General features: G+C 38.1%; 1 protein-coding gene across 1 annotated transcript; it reads left to right on the top strand.

Annotated features, from left to right (window-relative positions):
* The first annotated feature begins 5,876 nt into the window (after positions 1-5,876).
* Positions 5,877-6,752, top strand: LOC119511746 (calmodulin-1-like). The gene has a single exon (XM_037806268.1). The coding sequence runs from the start codon at positions 6,004-6,006 to the stop codon at positions 6,343-6,345; it is 342 nt and encodes a 113-aa protein (XP_037662196.1). The 5' UTR covers positions 5,877-6,003; the 3' UTR covers positions 6,346-6,752.
* Positions 6,753-16,714: the final 9,962 nt, after the last annotated feature.

The following is a 16,714-nucleotide window of genomic DNA, read 5'->3' as shown; positions in this document are numbered from 1 at the left end:
TCCTTGTAGCTATTCTAATATGCTAAAACTAAAAAGGGATATCTATATAATACATAAGCAAAACCTCCAGAATGATTTCTTGACTCCATTTGAAATCTCTCATCTCCTTAAACATTACTTGGTTTCATTTCTCTTCTCCCTTTTCATCAAGGAGACTTTCTCAATCTCACAATGCTGGGTCCAGTCTCATCCCCAGGAGTCATGTCCCATATAGGGGGACATTCTTGTTCTGATTGGCGTTACCCTAACATCTAGTGATCTATTCTTCATGTTTTTTAGCCATTTGTATTTCCTCTTTGGAAAAATGTCTTTTCATGTCTTTTGCCAATTTTGTAATTGGGCTGTTTGTACTATTGCTATTGATTTGTAGGATTTCCTTATGTATGCTGAATTTCAGTCTCATCAGATATATGATTTTCAAATAATTTCTCCCATTGGGTTTTCTGCCTCTTCACCTTTTTATTTTTTAATGCAATTTTATTGAGATATATTCACATAGCATACAATCCTCCAAAGTGTACAATCAGTTTTTCATAGTTGTGCCTTTATCATCACAATCTTTGAGCACTTTTATTGCTCCAAAAAGTAACAGAAATATTAGGATATAAGAGAACATCCCTCCATTGTTCATTTACTTTTTGTCACACTCATTCATTGTTTTTTTAAATTTATCAAAAAATTAAAACAGACAATAAAAAAACATTTCAAACATAACTAAATCATCACCTTTTAACCAAATCCTTTGAGGCACAGAAGTTTTTATTTTGAGGAGTTTCCATTTATTTTTTTTTTTTTCTTTCATTGCCTGTGCTTTTGATGTAAGACATTAAAAGCTTCCTTTTATTACTAGGTCTTGAAGGTGTTTCCCTATATTATCCTCTAGAACTTTTATGGTACTTCCTCTTATATTGAGGTCTTTGATCCATTTTAAGTTAATTTTGTTTATGATGTGACGTAGGGGTCTTTCATTCTTGTGGATGTGGGTATCCAGTTCTCCCAGCCCCATTTTTAACAGGCTGTTCTTTCCCAGTTCAGTGGATTTGTAGGCTTTATTAGAAGTCATTTGACCACAGATCTGGTGTCTATTTCCAAACTCTTGATTCAATTCCATTGATAAATATGCACATCTCTGTGCCAGTACCATGCTGTTTTGACATCTGTGGTTTTATAATGGTCTTTAAATTGAGGAAGTGTAAGTCCTTACACTTCAGTCTTCTTTTTTAGATTTTTTTTTTTGTAAATTCAGGGCCACTTTCCCTTCAAAATAAGTTTGATATATACTTTTCCATGTCTGCAATGTAGGTTGTTGGAATTTTTATTGGAATTGCAATTAATCTGCAGATCAGTTTGGGTAGAATTGACATCTTAATAATGTTTACCCTTTCTATCCATTAACACAGAATACCTTTCCACCTATTTAGATCTCTCACCATTAAGTACTATGCAGGCTGTGAGTTTTTCATATGTATCCTTTATCATATTGAGGACATTTCCTTCATTTTTTTAATCAAAGATGATGAAGTTTCTTGAATGTTTTTCAGCACCTATTGAATTGATCATTTGATTTTCCCCCTTCAGTTTGTCAATGTTTTGTGTTGCATTGATTGATTTTCTGATGTTGAAACACACTTGCATGCCTGGAATGAACACCACTTGGTTGTGGTGTATGATTCTTTCAATGTGTCTTTGGATTTGATTTTCAAACATTTTGTTGAGAATTTTTGCATCTATATTAATTAGGCAGATTGGCCAATAGTATTCCTTTATTGTGATATCTTTATCTGGTTTTGATATTAGAGTAATGTTAGCTTCGTGAGTTTAGGTAGTGTTCCTTTTTCTGCCATTTTTGAAAGAGTTTGAGCAGAAATGGTGTCATTTCTATTTGGAAAGTTTGGTTGACTTCCCCTGTGAAGCCATCTGGCCCTGGGCTTTTATTTGTGGGAAGCTTTTTGATGTCTTATTGGATCTCTTTATTTGTTATTGGTTTGTTGAGGTCTTCTATTTCTTCTTGGATAAATCTAGGTTCTCATGTGTTTTCCAGTAAATTATACATTTCCTCTAAATTGTCTAGTTTGTTGGTGTACAGTTCTTCATAATATTCTTTAATGATACTTTTTTCTTTTTTTCAGGACTCACAGTAATGTCCTCCCTTTCTGATTTTGTTAATTTGTCTCTTCTCTCTTTTTTACCTTGTCAGTCTACCTAAGGCTTTGTCAGTTTTTTTGATCTTCTCAAAGTAGCTACTTTTGTTTTTATTCTAATGGTTTTTTTTGTTCTCCAAATCATTATTTCTGCTTTAAATCTTTTTTTTTTAAATTTTAGTCTACTTGTTATACAGTTAGTTTGTTGATCATTCTGCAGCTTCTTCAAGTGTTCAGTTAGGTCTTTGGTTTTAACTCTTTCTTCCTTTTTAATATATGCACTTATAGCTATAAACTTCTCCATCACCACTGACTTTGCTGCATCCCACATGTTTTGATATTAGTGTTCTTGTTTAAATTCATCTCTAGATATTTACTGATTTCTCTTGCAAATTCTCCTTTGACCTACTGATTAGGAGACTGTTGTTTAACCTCCACATATTTGTGAATGTTCTAGTTCTTTGGTGGTAATTGATTTCTAGTTGCATTCCATTATGATCAGAGTGTGTGCTATGTATTTCAATCTTTTTATATTTATTGACTTTTTTTGAATCCCAGCATATGTTCTATATCCATTTCTCTTAAAGATTCATTTTCATGAACTTTAAAATCAGGCTGTAGATGGTGTTTGCAGGTAAGAGAAAAGTGCCCAGTATGAGGGTGGGTGGTGATCATGGTGCTAAATCTGAGTTCTTCATCTGCTAAGAGGCAGTGGTATAATCGAAGGGCAAATTCTTGTGGGTCACAATTCCCTGAGTTCACTCCAGGGACTTCCCATTAAAGTCATTAATCTTGTTGAGTTGATTTCAGCCTGCATTCACTTGATTTTTGTGCCTTTACCATCTCCCTCTCAGGGTGAATTTGTTAGAATTTAATGGGATCCTGAGAAAGCCCCAGGAACAAATTCTGGGGCTTATTTGCTACTTATGAAATAGATTTCCCAGTCCTTCTTGTGTCTTCTACTGTACCTGTCTTCCCCAATAACCTACAGGCCCCACAATTTCCCTTCAGATCCATGGGAAGTGGATAAATCATCTAAATTATAAGACACTGATCTTTGCAGGTGGACTGAGGAGTTAATATAAAGTTTTCCTAGTATAAATCTAGGAGTTTCTGTCACAGAGTTGAATTCATAAGCCCTGATGGGTTCACTCAGTTGCCTTGGAAAGCATGAATGGAAGGCTGGGATCTGCTGAGACCATCAAGTCACCTGTCCCCAGCGTGGTGGTCTCATGGTGTTCAAACTCCTTACGTGATGGTTCAAGCATCAAAAAAAGAGAGTGTTCTCGAGAAGCCAGTGAAATGTGCTAGTTTCCCAAGAACTGGGAGACAAAGCTGTCCATGCTGCACCCCAATGAATACCTTGTGTTTTACTGCCATCTAGTGGCTAAATCTTTGGGTCATCTCCGAAATCCTGAAAAAAAAGACCAAGCCAGACAGAATCCTGAAAGCAGCAAGAGAAAAGTGATCCATCACATACAAAGGAAGCTTGATAAGACTATGTGTGGATTTTTGGTAGAAACCATGGAGGCAATAAGGAATTGGTGTGAAATGTTTCAGATACTGAATGAGAAAAAGTGCCAAACAAGTATCCTATACCTGGTAAAACTGTCCTTCAAATAAGAGGGAGATTTTAAAATATTCTGTGACAGACAATGAGAGTTTGTGAACAACATACCTGTGCTACAGAAAATACTAAATGGAGCACTACAGGCAGATAGGAAAAATAAAGGAGATTTAGAACACAATTTTGGGTGATGTAGCACAGCAATGTAAGTACACTCAACAGAGATGACTGTGAGTATTGTTGAAATGGAAAATTAGGAGCATGTGGGACACCAGAAGGAAAGACGAAAGATAAAGACTAGGAATATATAACTCAGTGAAACCTAGAGTGCTCAACAATTGTGATAAAATGTACAAATATATTTTTACATGAGAGAGAAAAAATGAGTATCAACATTGCAAGGTGTTAGAAATAGGGAGGTATTGGGGAAACATGCAATCAAGAGAAACTAGAGACTATAGTTTACAGAAAAATTGTGTTATGCTTCCTTTAATGTAACAAAGGCAACATACCAAAGCTAAATGCCAAAAGAGGGGGACATAAGGGAGGGGTATGGGACTCTTTTCATTGGTGATGTTGTCTGACTCTAATTGTACTTTAGTTTAATGCTATCTTTTCTTTTGTTTCTTTTTAGCTGTCATGTTTTCCTTCTTTCTTTTTCTTTTTCTTTTTTCTCTCTAATTTCTTTGACTCTTCCTACTTCTTTGTGGGAGCAATCAAGATGTCCTCATATAAATAGTGGTGATGGTGGTGAATGCATAAATATGTGACTATCAGGGAACCATTGATTGTTTACATAGGATGGAATGTATTGTGGGTGAATAAACCACCTTAAAATGGTTTGATGAAGAATATAGGGCACTATATTGAGTGAAATAAGTCAGGCACATGAAGACAAATATTGCAAAGTCCCACTGGTATGAAGTAATTATAATATGTAAACTCATAGACATGAAATCTAAGTTACCAGGGTATAGAACAAGACTAAAGAGTGGGGAGTGGTTGCTTATTATGAGCAGAAGTTCAACTAGGTTGAACTTTAGTGTTTGGAAATGGTCAGAGGTGATGGTAGCACATTATTGTGAGAATAACTAACATTGTTGAAGTGTGTGTGAATGTGGTGGAAAGAGGAAGCTCAGAGTCACATAGGTTACCAAAAGGAAAGTAGGAGTTTAAAATATGGGAATGTATAAACAGTGAATCTTGTGCTGGACAATGTCCATAACTAACTGTACAAATATTAGAAATCTCTTTCATGAACTAAAACAAATGTATGACACTATAACTAGAAGTTTATAATAGAGAGGTGTATAGGAAAAATATATCTGTTGCAAGCTATGTATTACAGGCAGAGGTATCTTAACATTCATTCATCAACACTAACAAATGTACTGTACCAATACTATAATAATGGAGGGGGGACTTGTTAGGGATATGGGAGGATTTGAGTTTTCTTTTTTTTGTCTTTATTAGTTTTCTGGAGTAATGAAAATGTTCTAAAAATTGAAAAAAATAATTATGATGAATGCACAACTGTATGATGGTACCATGCACAATTGATTGTACACTTTGGATCTTTGGATGATTTTATGATATGTGAACAATCTCAATTAAATTAAATTTAAAAAGTGTCTCCAGATGTGCACATATATCTCAGTACTTTCAGAAATTAGAAATTGGGAAAAATACATGACTCCTCTATTCCTTCTATTCCCTAACCCTCACTTTTTATCTTCCCAACAATGCACAGCACTGCACCCTAGCACCTTTAAAGCTCTAATGATTGAACTCTCCTGCTGAAATATCAGCCTCACTACTGACTGTAAATTTTTGCTCTTCCAATCTCTTTCACATATATTCAATGCATCCCATAGGCAATGGCAGACATTAGCATGATCAATGAGTGCATTAGTTCTCCAATGAGGAAATGGCCTGCATGAGAAATAAACCTCTCTGATCTCTCCAGTGAATATAGAACCTTAAAAGTTTGCGACAGAGTGGTTCTGGGAGGCTTGCGGGGGTGGTGCTGCTATTTGCAGGCGGCGGCGGCGGCGGCACGGTGCAGAGCTCACACCGCGCCTTTGCAGCAGCCAGCAGCAGCAACTGCGGAAGCTCTCCCGCGGTCACAGCCTCTGCGCTGGTACAGCCACCCTCTCTCCCTCTGCTCTTCCTCCCTTCGCTCGCACCACGGCTGATCAGCTGACCGAAGAACAGATTGCTGAATTCAAGGAAGCTTTCTCCCTATTTGATAAAGATGGCGATGGCACCATCACAACAAAGGAACTTGGAACTGTCATGAGGTCACTGGGTCAGAACCCAACAGAAGCTGAATTACAGGATATGATCAACGAAGTGGATGCTGATGGTAATGGCACCATTGACTTCCCAGAATTTTTGACCATGATGGCTAGAAAAATGAAAGACACAGACAGTGAAGAAGAAATCCGTGAGGCATTCCGAGTCTTTGACAAGGATGGCAATGGCTACATCAGTGCGGCAGAGCTACGTCACGTCATGACAAACTTAGGAGAAAAACTAACAGATGAAGAAGTAGATGAAATGATCAGAGAAGCAGATATTGATGGGGATGGACAAGTCAAGTATGAAGAATTCGTACAGATGATGACTGCAAAATGAAGACCTACTTTCAACTCCTCTTCCCCCCTCTAGAAGAATCAAATTGAATCTTTTACTTACCTCTTGCAAAAAAAAAAAAAAAAAAAAAAGTTCATTTATTCATTCTCTTTCTGTATAGCAAAACTGAATGTCAAAAGTACCTTCTGTCCACACACACACAAAAAAATCTGCATGTATTGGTTGGTGGTCCTGTCCCCTAAAGATCAAGCTACACATCCATTTTACAATATAAATACTTGTACTACCTTAATGATAAGGAAGCACTTAGTGGACTCCTTAAAGTTCCATTTGCTAATGATTAATACACTGTTTGGGCTGGCCAGTTTTTCATGCATGCAGCTTGACGATTGAGCACAGTCAGGCATTTGTATTAAAAACGAAAAATGAAAAAACAAATTCAAAACCTATTCAGAAGGGTTCTATTCAATTTGTTAGCATAAATTGTCATCGCTGGTTGACTGAAAATACTTTTTAAAATTGATTTACCTCAGGATGATGTGCAGAAAAGTGGGTGAAGGATAAGCTCTGGCGACACAGCCCCGCTGGTGGGACGGTCCTCTTGTCCTGTGCACGCCGACCCGCGGTGGCAGTGACGCAGCCCGAGGGTGCCTGCGTGTGTGGGGTTCGCGTTCTCTGCACTAGAGTGAAACGGGGTCAGGCTGTCACTGTCCACACACATTTTTAAAAAAGAAACCTTTACCAAGGGAGCATCTTTGGACTCTCTGATTTTAAAACCTTCTGAACCATGACCTGGAGCCGGCAGAGTAGGCTGTGGACTTGAGCACAGCCCGTCAACATTGCTGTTCAAGAAATTACAATTTCTGTCCATTCCGAGTTGTAAATGCTAGTCTTTTTTTTTTTTCCCAATAAAAAGACCGTTAACTTAAAAAAAAAAAAAAAAGTTTGCGACAAATTTATGTGAAATTGGAAAAGAGATTGTTTATTTTTTTCCTAGATTTTTTTTTTTACTGTGAACTTCAACTTATACACATAACAGTCATAGCTTTTTCAATGTACAATTGAATAAGTACTTAGCAAATCTCACACGTCATGGGTCACATTTCCACAACTTCAGCCATTTCTATTATTGCAAAATATACATACAGAAAGGTATCATCTCTCAATGTACAGCTCAACAAGTAGTCATATAAGTAATTTTGAAAATTGTTATGGTTACAATTCCACAACTTCAGTTCTTTCCTTATTATGCAATACAAGGTATTTACAGAAAGGTACAATTCAATGAGCAGCTATAGACCAAATCCCAAGGGATGCTATAGGCTACAGTACCACCATGTAAAATAATACAACCCAGAGCTCTTATCAGCTGCTAATTATTCATCCCTTGTATGATTATGGAGTCAGAAAATTATTCCTGTTAAATATAGTCATTAATACACAATGGGTAATTTTTCCATACCCCTCTGTTGTTAACCTTCTTCACCAGTGTTATACATTACAAAGCCACAATTTTACAGTTCTAAGACCACAAAAGTGTCAAAACTAAGGCTTCAACAAGAGGATACCTTCACTGAAGAAAGTCTGATGGTATCCAGAACACCTCTGTCAGCTGTGAAGGCATGTGACTGGCATCTGCTGGTGCTTTGCTTCTGGATTCTGGCTTCAAAGTGGCTTTCTCCAAAATGTCTCTGGACTTCTGTCTCCCTTAGGTGTTCTCCCTCAGCTCCTGTGCACCCTTGCTCATTCTGCCAGGATGTTTCTCTGTAAGTATCTGGAGATCTTCTCTTAGTTTCTCTGAGACAAACTCTGGGCTTCATCTTTTAGATTAGCATCTCCAACAGTCTTTCAGCTTGCATCTCCAAGCATCTGCAAACATCTAGATCTGTATGGACTCTCAGTTCTCTTAAGGGCTCCAGTGATCTAATTAAGACCCACCCTGAATGGGAAGGGTCACACCTCCATGGAAATAGTCTAGTCAAAATGTCTCACCCAAGTTGGGTAGCTCACATCTCCATGGAAACAATGCAATCAAAAGGTCCCACCTATTAAATGTACCCACTTGGGAATTCCTTATGTTCACAAAAACATTGGGGACTACCAATTTAGTTGGCTGAGCCCTCAATCTTGGGACATGCCGTTATGAAGCCTGCTACTGCAAAGGACAGGTTAAACCTACTTATAATTCTGCCTAAGTTTCACCCCCACAGAACCTCTTCTGTTGCTCAGATTTGGCCTCTCTCTCTAAGCCGGCTAGGCAGGTCAACCCTCTGCCCTCCCCACTATGTGTGACATGACTCCCAGGGTTATCAATCTCCCTGGCAATGTGAGACATGACTCCCAGGGATGAGTCTGGACCCAGCATTGTGACTTGAGAAAACCTTCTTGACCAAAGAGGGTAAGAGAAATGAAACAAAGTAAAATTTCAGGGGCTGAGAGGTTTCAATTGGAGTCAAGAGGACATTCAGGAGGCTTTGCTTATGCTTATATAGCCATCCCTTTTAGTTTTAAGTGTGTTAGAATAGCTATAAGGAAATAACTGAAACTGTTGAACTACAATCTAATAGCCTTTCTTCTTGAAGATGAGTGTGTAAGCATATAGCTTATATGGTGTGACCAGGTTATTGTAGAAAATATTGTGACTCACACTCCCTCTATCCAGTGCATGGATAGGTGAATAGGAAAATGGGGACAAAAAAGTAAGTGAATAATAGGGGTGATGGGGAAGATCATTATTTTGGATGTTCTTTTTTTATTTCTGTTATTTGTTTGGAATAAAGAAAATGTTCAATAAGTGAATGTGGTGGTGTATGCACAACTATATGATGATATTGTGAACAATTGATTATACTCTTTGGATGATTGTGTGATATGTGACTATTGCTTAATAAAATGGCAAGAAAAAGTAAATTAAAAATGATCCCACTCACAGTAAGTCTGCATCCACAAGACTGGATTAAAAGAACATGACCTTTCTTGGGGTGCATAAGAGTTTCAAACTGGCACACTTTGTTAAACCCTATCTTTTCAGTTGTTAGCCCTCTCTCATTTGATCATTTTTCTCAATCTTCAGGGATATCTGGGCAGTGTCCCCCATAAGTTGTTCATATTGAAAAGGGGTATTGACAGTATATGGAAAGGAGAGGTGTCTGGTTGATCTTCTGTAGGGGCCATTGTCCCTGGGTTTTTGGACTTATCTGGAATAGGAACACTCTGTGGTATAAGTTTCTGAAAAGTAAACTTAGTGAAATATTTATTGAGTCTCAGATAGAGACCTAGGTATTCTTTAGCATTTTGGGGACTACTGTTGTTTATGACTTAGCATACTGTGGGCATTTGAAATATCTTGCTGGAGCTTGCATAAGTGTAACCTCCAGGATAGTCTCTTTACTCTATTTGAAATCTCTTAGCAACTGAAAGCTTATTTTGATACCTTTCTTTTCTCTGTTTCAGTAAAAAAAAGGCATTCTCAATCCCTCCTTACCAGGATCAGGCTCAATCCTGAGAGTCATGTCCCACATCAACAAGAGGATTCACTCCTCTAGGAGTCCTGTCCCATGTAGGTGGTAGCATAATGAATTTATTTGCAGAGTTGGGTTTACAGAGAGAAAGGCCACATCTGAGCAACAAAACAGGTTGCCTGCAGATGATGCCTCTGTGTTATTGTGTATAGGCTTAGCCTCCCTTTTACAGCCATAAGTTTCACTATTGTAAGTCTCAAGCTTGAGGGCTTGACATATTAAGTAGGGGGATCCTAATTTCACATAACATGTATTCTGTCCAAGATAAACAATGTGGCTTACATTATCATCACTTAGCTGTACAATCATCATAATTCTCAATTTTACACAAGTATTATAACTCAAAACACTCCAAAGCTTTTATCAGCCCCTAGTTATTTATCCCTAGTATTAGTGTGGTACTAATTAGGTATTCCTATTAAGTATAATCTGTAGTATCGAATAGGTAGTTTTTCCCATTTAACATTCTGTTAACACTTGTTCCAATGTCATACCATAGAAGTAACCATAGAAGTAGATCATGCAAACATTTATATTTGCAGTGCTAATCTGTGGGATACATACCTTTAATCAGCCCTTTCAATCATGTTCACCTTCAATGCATCATTGGTATTTATAATTCCATTAATGAACTTTCATCACCCCTGTCCATTTCCATACCTTTAAGCTCACCCTCATTAAGATATCTGTACAGCCTAGGTTATGGTGGCCCCTTCAGTAACATCTGTCTATTTCTACATCCCCTATATTCTACATAAGACACTGATTTTACATTTTTCAGGGAGCTCACATTGGTGATAACATACAATATCTCTTCTTTTTTGTCTGGCTTATTTCACTCAGCATTATATCTTCAAGGTTCATCCCAGCAGTCATTTGTTTCACAATCTTTTTCCTTCTTACTGCGCCTACTATATCATCATATGTATGGGCCACATTTTATCCACTTGTCTGTTGAAGGACACTTGGATTGTTTCCATCTTTTGGCAATTGTGAACAATGTGACTGTGAACATTGGTGTTCAAATGCTTGTTCAAGTCACTGCATTCAGTACTTTTACATATATACCCAGAAGTGAAATTCCTGGATTGTGGGGTAATAGATACCTAATTTTCTGAAGAACTGCCAAATTATCTTCCACAGTGACTACCATTATGTATTCCCACTAGCAATGAAAAAGTTTTGCAGTTTCCCCACATCCTTTTCAGCATTTGTTGGCTCCTGCTTGTTTAATGGCAGCCGTTCTTATTGGTGTCAGGTGATATCTCATTGTGTTTATTTTCTTGCGATTATTTTGAGATATATTTACATATATCTCATCCAAAGTGTAAAAATCAGTTATTCACAATATCATCATGTAGTTGTGCATCAATCACCACATTCTATTTTGTAACATTTTCATTACTCTAAAAAGATAACAAAATAAAATAAAAACATCCAGAACAACCCATCTTCCTCATCCCCTCCTATGATACATTTGTTTTTGTCCCCATTTTTCTACTCATCTGTCTATACACTGGATAAATTGAGTGAGAGCCACATGTTTTCTACAATCACACTGTCACACCATATAAACTATTTACTTATACACTTGTCTTCATGAATCAAGGCTTCTGGGTTGCAGTTCAACAGTTTCAGTTATTTCCTTGTAGATATTTTAATACACTAAAACTAAAAAAGGAATATCTATATATTGCATAAGCAAAACCTCCAGAATGACTTCTTGATGCCATTTGAAATCTCTTGATCCCTGAAATATTACTTTGTTTCATTTCTCTTCTTCCTTTTGGTCATGAAGTCTTTCTCAATTTCACAATGCTGGGTCCAGTTATTCACAATATCATCATGTAATTGTGCATTGATCACCACATTGCCAGGGAGATTTACACACCTGGAAGTCATGCCCCATACAGGAGGGACATTGTGTTTCTGATTGGCATTTCCCAAATAGCTAGTGAGCATTTTTTTCATGTTTTCTAGCCATTTATATTTCTTCTTTGGAAAAATGTCTTTTCATGTCTTTTGCCCATTTTACAGTTGGGCTGTTTGTACTATTGCCATTGATTTGTAGGATTTCCTTATATATGCTTGATTTCAGTCTCATTAGATATATGGTTTTCAAATAATTTGTTCCATTTAGTTTTCTGTCTCCTCAACTTTTTGTTTTTAATGTAATTTTATTGAGATATATTCATGTAACATACAATCCTTCAAGGTGTACAATCAATTTTTCATAGTTCTGCATTTATCACCACAATCAGTCTTTGAATATTTTTGTTACTGCAAAAAATAAAATAAATATTAGGATATAAAAGAACATACACCCATTGTTCATTTACTTTTTTTCACATTCATTGTTTTTTAAAATGCATCAAAAAATTAAAAAAACAAACAATAAAGTAAACATTTCAAACACAACCAAATCTTCACCTTTTAACCAAGTCCTTTTAGACATGGAAGATTTTAATTCTGAGGAGTTTCCATTTACCTATTTTTATTTTCTTTCATTGCCTGTGCTTTGGGTGTAAGACATAAGAAGCTACCCTTTATTACTAGGTCTTGAAGATGTTTCCCTGTGTTATCTTCTAGGTCTTCTATGGTACTTTCTCCTATATTGGTGTCTTTGATCCATTTTGAGTTAATTTTGTATATGGTATGAGGTAGGGGTCTTTCATTCTTTTGGATGTGGGTATCCAGTTCACCCAGCCCCATTTTTTTAATTAAATTCAGTTTTATTGAAATACATTCACACATCATATAATCATCCATGGTATACAATCCACTGTCCACAGTATGATAAGATAGTTATGTGTTCATCACCACAATCTATCTCTGAACATTTTCCTTACATCACAAAGAACCAGAACAAGAATAAAAAATAAAAGTGAAAAAAGAACACCCAAATCATCCCCTCATCCCACCCCATTTGTCCTTTAGTTTTCATCCCCATTCCTCCACTCATCCATACACTAGATAAAGGGGGTGTGATCCACAAGGTCTTCACAATCACACTGTCACCCCTTGTAATCTACATTATTCTATAACTGTCTTCAGGAGTCCAGACTGCTGGGTTGGAGTTTGGTAGTTTCAGGTATTTACTTCTAGCTATTCCAATACATTAAAACCTAAGAGGTGTTATCTATATAACCCAGCCCCATTTTTAACAGGCTGTTCTTTCCCAGTTCAGTGGATTTGGAGGCTTTATCAGAAATCATTTGACCATATATCTGGTGTCTTTTTCCAAACTCTCGATTCAATTCTATTGATCAGAATGTATATCTCTGTGCCAGTAGTATGCTGTTTTGACCTCTGTAGTTTTATAATAGTCTTTAAATTCAGGAAGTGTAAGTCCTTACACTTCATTCTTCTTGTTTAGAATGTTTTTGTAAATTCAGGGCTGCTTTCCCTTCCAAATAAATTTGATATATACCTTTCCATGTCTGCAAAGTAGGTTGTTGGAATTTTTATTGGAATTGAAATGAATATGTAGATCAGTTTGGGTAGAATTGACATCTTAATGATGTTTACTCTTTCTACCCATGAACACAGAATACCTTTCCACCAATTTAGGTCTCTCACCATTGAGTACTATGCAGGCTGTGGGTTTTTCATATATACCATTAATCATATTGAGGAAGTTTCCTTTATTTTTTTATCAAAAAAGAATGATGAATTTTCTTGAATGTTTTTCAGCATCTATTGAGATGATCATTCAATTTTTCTCTTTCAGTTTTTCAACATTTTGTGTTGCATTGATTGATTTTCTTATGTTGAACCACACTTGCATGCCTGGAATGAACCCCATTTGGTTGTGATGTGTGATTTTTTCAATGTGTCTTTGGATTTGATTTGCAAATAGTTTGTTGAGAATTTTTACATCTATACTAATTAGGCAGATGGGCCAGTAGTATTCCTTTATTGTAGTATCTTTACTGGTTTTGATATTAGAGTAATCTTGGCTTCATGAGTTTAGGTTGTGTTCCTTTTTCTGCCATTGTTTGAAAGAGTTTGAGCAGAAATGGTGTCATTTCTATTTGAAAAGTTTGGTTAAATTCCCCTGTGACTCTATCTGACCCTGGGCTTTTCTTTGTAGGAAGTTTTTTGATGTCTTATTGGATCTCTTTGTTTGTTATTGGTTTACTGAGACCTTCTATTTCTTCTTGAATCAGCCTAGGTTTCTCGTGTTTTTCAGTAAATTACACATTTCCTCTAAATTGTCTAGTTTGTTGGTGTACAGTTCTTCATAATATTCTTTAATGATACTTTTTATTTTTTTCAGGACCCACAGAAATGTCCTCCCTCTCATTTCTGATTTTGTTTATTTGGCTCTTCTCTCTTTTTTACTTTGTCAGTCTAGCTAAAGCTTTGTCAATCTTTTTGATCTTCTGAAAGAAGCAAGTTTGATTTTTGTTCTATTGGGGTTTTTTGCTCTCCAAATCACTGTATCTGCTTTAATACTTTTTATTTCTTTTAGTCTATTTGTTGTAGGGTTAGTTTGTTGATCATACTCAAGCTTCTTCAAGTTTTCAGTTCACAATTTTTCAGGTCACAGTTCCTGAGTTCCCTGAGTTCACTCCAGGGTCTTCCCATTTAAGTCATTACATCTTGCTGAGTTGAGTGCAGACTGCATTCACTTTATTTTTGTGCCCTTACCTTCTCTCTCTCAGGGTGAATTTGTGAGTATTTAATGGGATCATGAGGAAGCCACAGGAACAAGTTCTGGTGTTTATTTGATACTCATGAAATAGTACATTTACCAGTCCTTTTTATGACTTCTACTATACATGTCTTCTGCAATAACACAGAACCCCCCCGCCGTGCCCCTTCAGATCTATGGGAAGTGGATAAAGCATCTAAATTAAAAGACACTGATCTTTGCAGGTGGGCTGAGGAGTTACATAGTCTTCCAAGTATAAATCTAGGAGTTTCTGTCACAAAGTTGTATTCATAAACCCTGATAGGTTCACTCAGTCACCTGGGAAAGCATGAATGGAAGGCTGGGATATGCTGGGACCATGAAGAAGTCACTTGCCGCGGTCCCTCCAACATTGTGGTCTCAGGGTGGTCCGACTCCTTACTTGACGGTTCAGCCATCAAAAATTGTGTTCTAGAGAAGCCAGTGAAATGTACTAGTTTCCCAAGAACCCTGTGACAAAGCTGTCTACACCACGCCCCAATGAATACCTTGTGCGTTACTGCCATCTAGTGGCTAAATCTTCTTCAGGTCATCTCCCAAATCCTGAATTTTGAATTCCCCATAGCTCCTCCTTCTGCTAAACTGCTTCCTCTAGTCACTGAGCAAATGGATTGTGGTACCTTCTTTCTGACCCCTACTGGGCTTTGCTTGGTGTTCCTTTGCCCTTTTTTTAGTTTCCTCGCTGTGGATCTGGGTGGGGAAGAGAGATATGCATCTGGACCCAGTCCCCAGAGAAGGGGCAGATCCCAGCAACCACCTCAGCTGGGTCAGACTTGAGGGGATTCGGGAAGGAAGCGTCGGCCTAGGAGCAGTCTGCGGGGGAGCACCCTCCCTGCGTCCAGACCCCACAGTCCACATCAGCCCCACATCCCAGGCTTTTATCCTGCTCCGACTCTCCAGGCCAGTCTCTGGCTGAGGCTCCCGGGATTTCACGACAGGACGTCTATGACAGAGTGTTGGCCCCCCAAGCCAGAAGACTCCCCCTCATGACACCCTCACTGGGGCCCACCCTCCCAGAACCCACCCCCACTTCCTCCCCACCTATCTTCCTCCCTTTCACCTCAGATGTTCCCAGAGATCCTTGTGTTGACAGAGGAATTTCCTCTGCTAGAAATAAACGTCTGCCTCCAGGTTGGGGGGAAGAGCAGTGAGGGGGCCAGATATGATTTTACATATGCAATTGTCATGGTTTATATTTTCTCAAAGCAACGTGTTAAAGCACCCATAACTATGGTATGGAATGTAAGAGTAAAAGACCACCACAAGGTGTTGTTTAATTGCTACAAGAGTAACACTTCCTGGAGGGGCGGGTACTGTGATTCGTATATGCAGGGGGACAAAGCGAGGGCCCTCCAGGGGAAGTGCTGTGTTCCTCTCTGTCGTGTGGCTGCCTGTGCCTGGTAAGCCAGGGTCTCTGACTCAAGTGCATCCTCCTCCTATCCTGCCATTGTACCCCCAGGTCGATAGGACCTGAGAAGAAGAGTGGTTGTTGAGCAAGGCTGCCAGATAAGTTGGGGACAGGGACTTATCTATAAAAACATTTTCCATGAGTCTCCGTTAAAGGGCGCCACTCCAGAGAAGCTGTTCCAATGCTTTAGGAGTTAATTGGGAATTCCTCCTCCTCCTCCTCATCATCGTGATCATCAATTTACAAATAACAGGATATGGCGGTTGTCATGCAAAGTCTGTTCTAGACACATATAGGAAATGTGTAGACAGAAAACTCATCGCACACTGACTGTTCAGAGCTTAGGCCTCTTTTTCTGATTTCTTTCAGGTCCTATTTCCTATAACTCTCACTCCCCAGCTGCCCCCTCCTGAAGTCAGGTCGCCGCGGTGTGGGGCTCCCCTTCCTTCCTTTGTGGGCCTCCCTTGTTGGGTGCCATTTTGCGTCTCAGGCCAGTCTGGAGTTCTTTCAAGGGAACACTAAAAAAAGGTCCTTGTGAACACTGATTTATTCAGTCTTGCTAGTTCCTCTTCCTGCAGTGTCAGTAATTTGTGTCTTTTGAAGAATTTTTTCCATTTCCTCTCAGTGATCTACTTTGCTGACATAAAGTTGCTCATTGCATTCCTTTGTGATCCTTTTTATTTTGCAACATTGGTGGTGGTGATGTGCCCCTTTCCTTTCTGACTGTGGGCATGGAGTCATCTTCCTGTTTTTCATGCTCAATGTAGATAAAGGCCTGTCTGTTTC

This window comes from Choloepus didactylus, chromosome 16 (genome assembly GCF_015220235.1).
Source record: "Choloepus didactylus isolate mChoDid1 chromosome 16, mChoDid1.pri, whole genome shotgun sequence".
Lineage (NCBI taxonomy): Eukaryota > Metazoa > Chordata > Mammalia > Pilosa > Megalonychidae > Choloepus > Choloepus didactylus.
Note: the sequence above shows the minus strand (reverse complement) of the source record. Positions and strands in the feature narration are given on the sequence as shown.

Excerpts from the sequence above, each read along its gene's own strand:
- LOC119511746 (XM_037806268.1), top strand. The coding sequence starts at position 6,004 with ATGAGGTCACTGGGTCAGAACCCAACAGAAGCTGAATTACAGGATATG.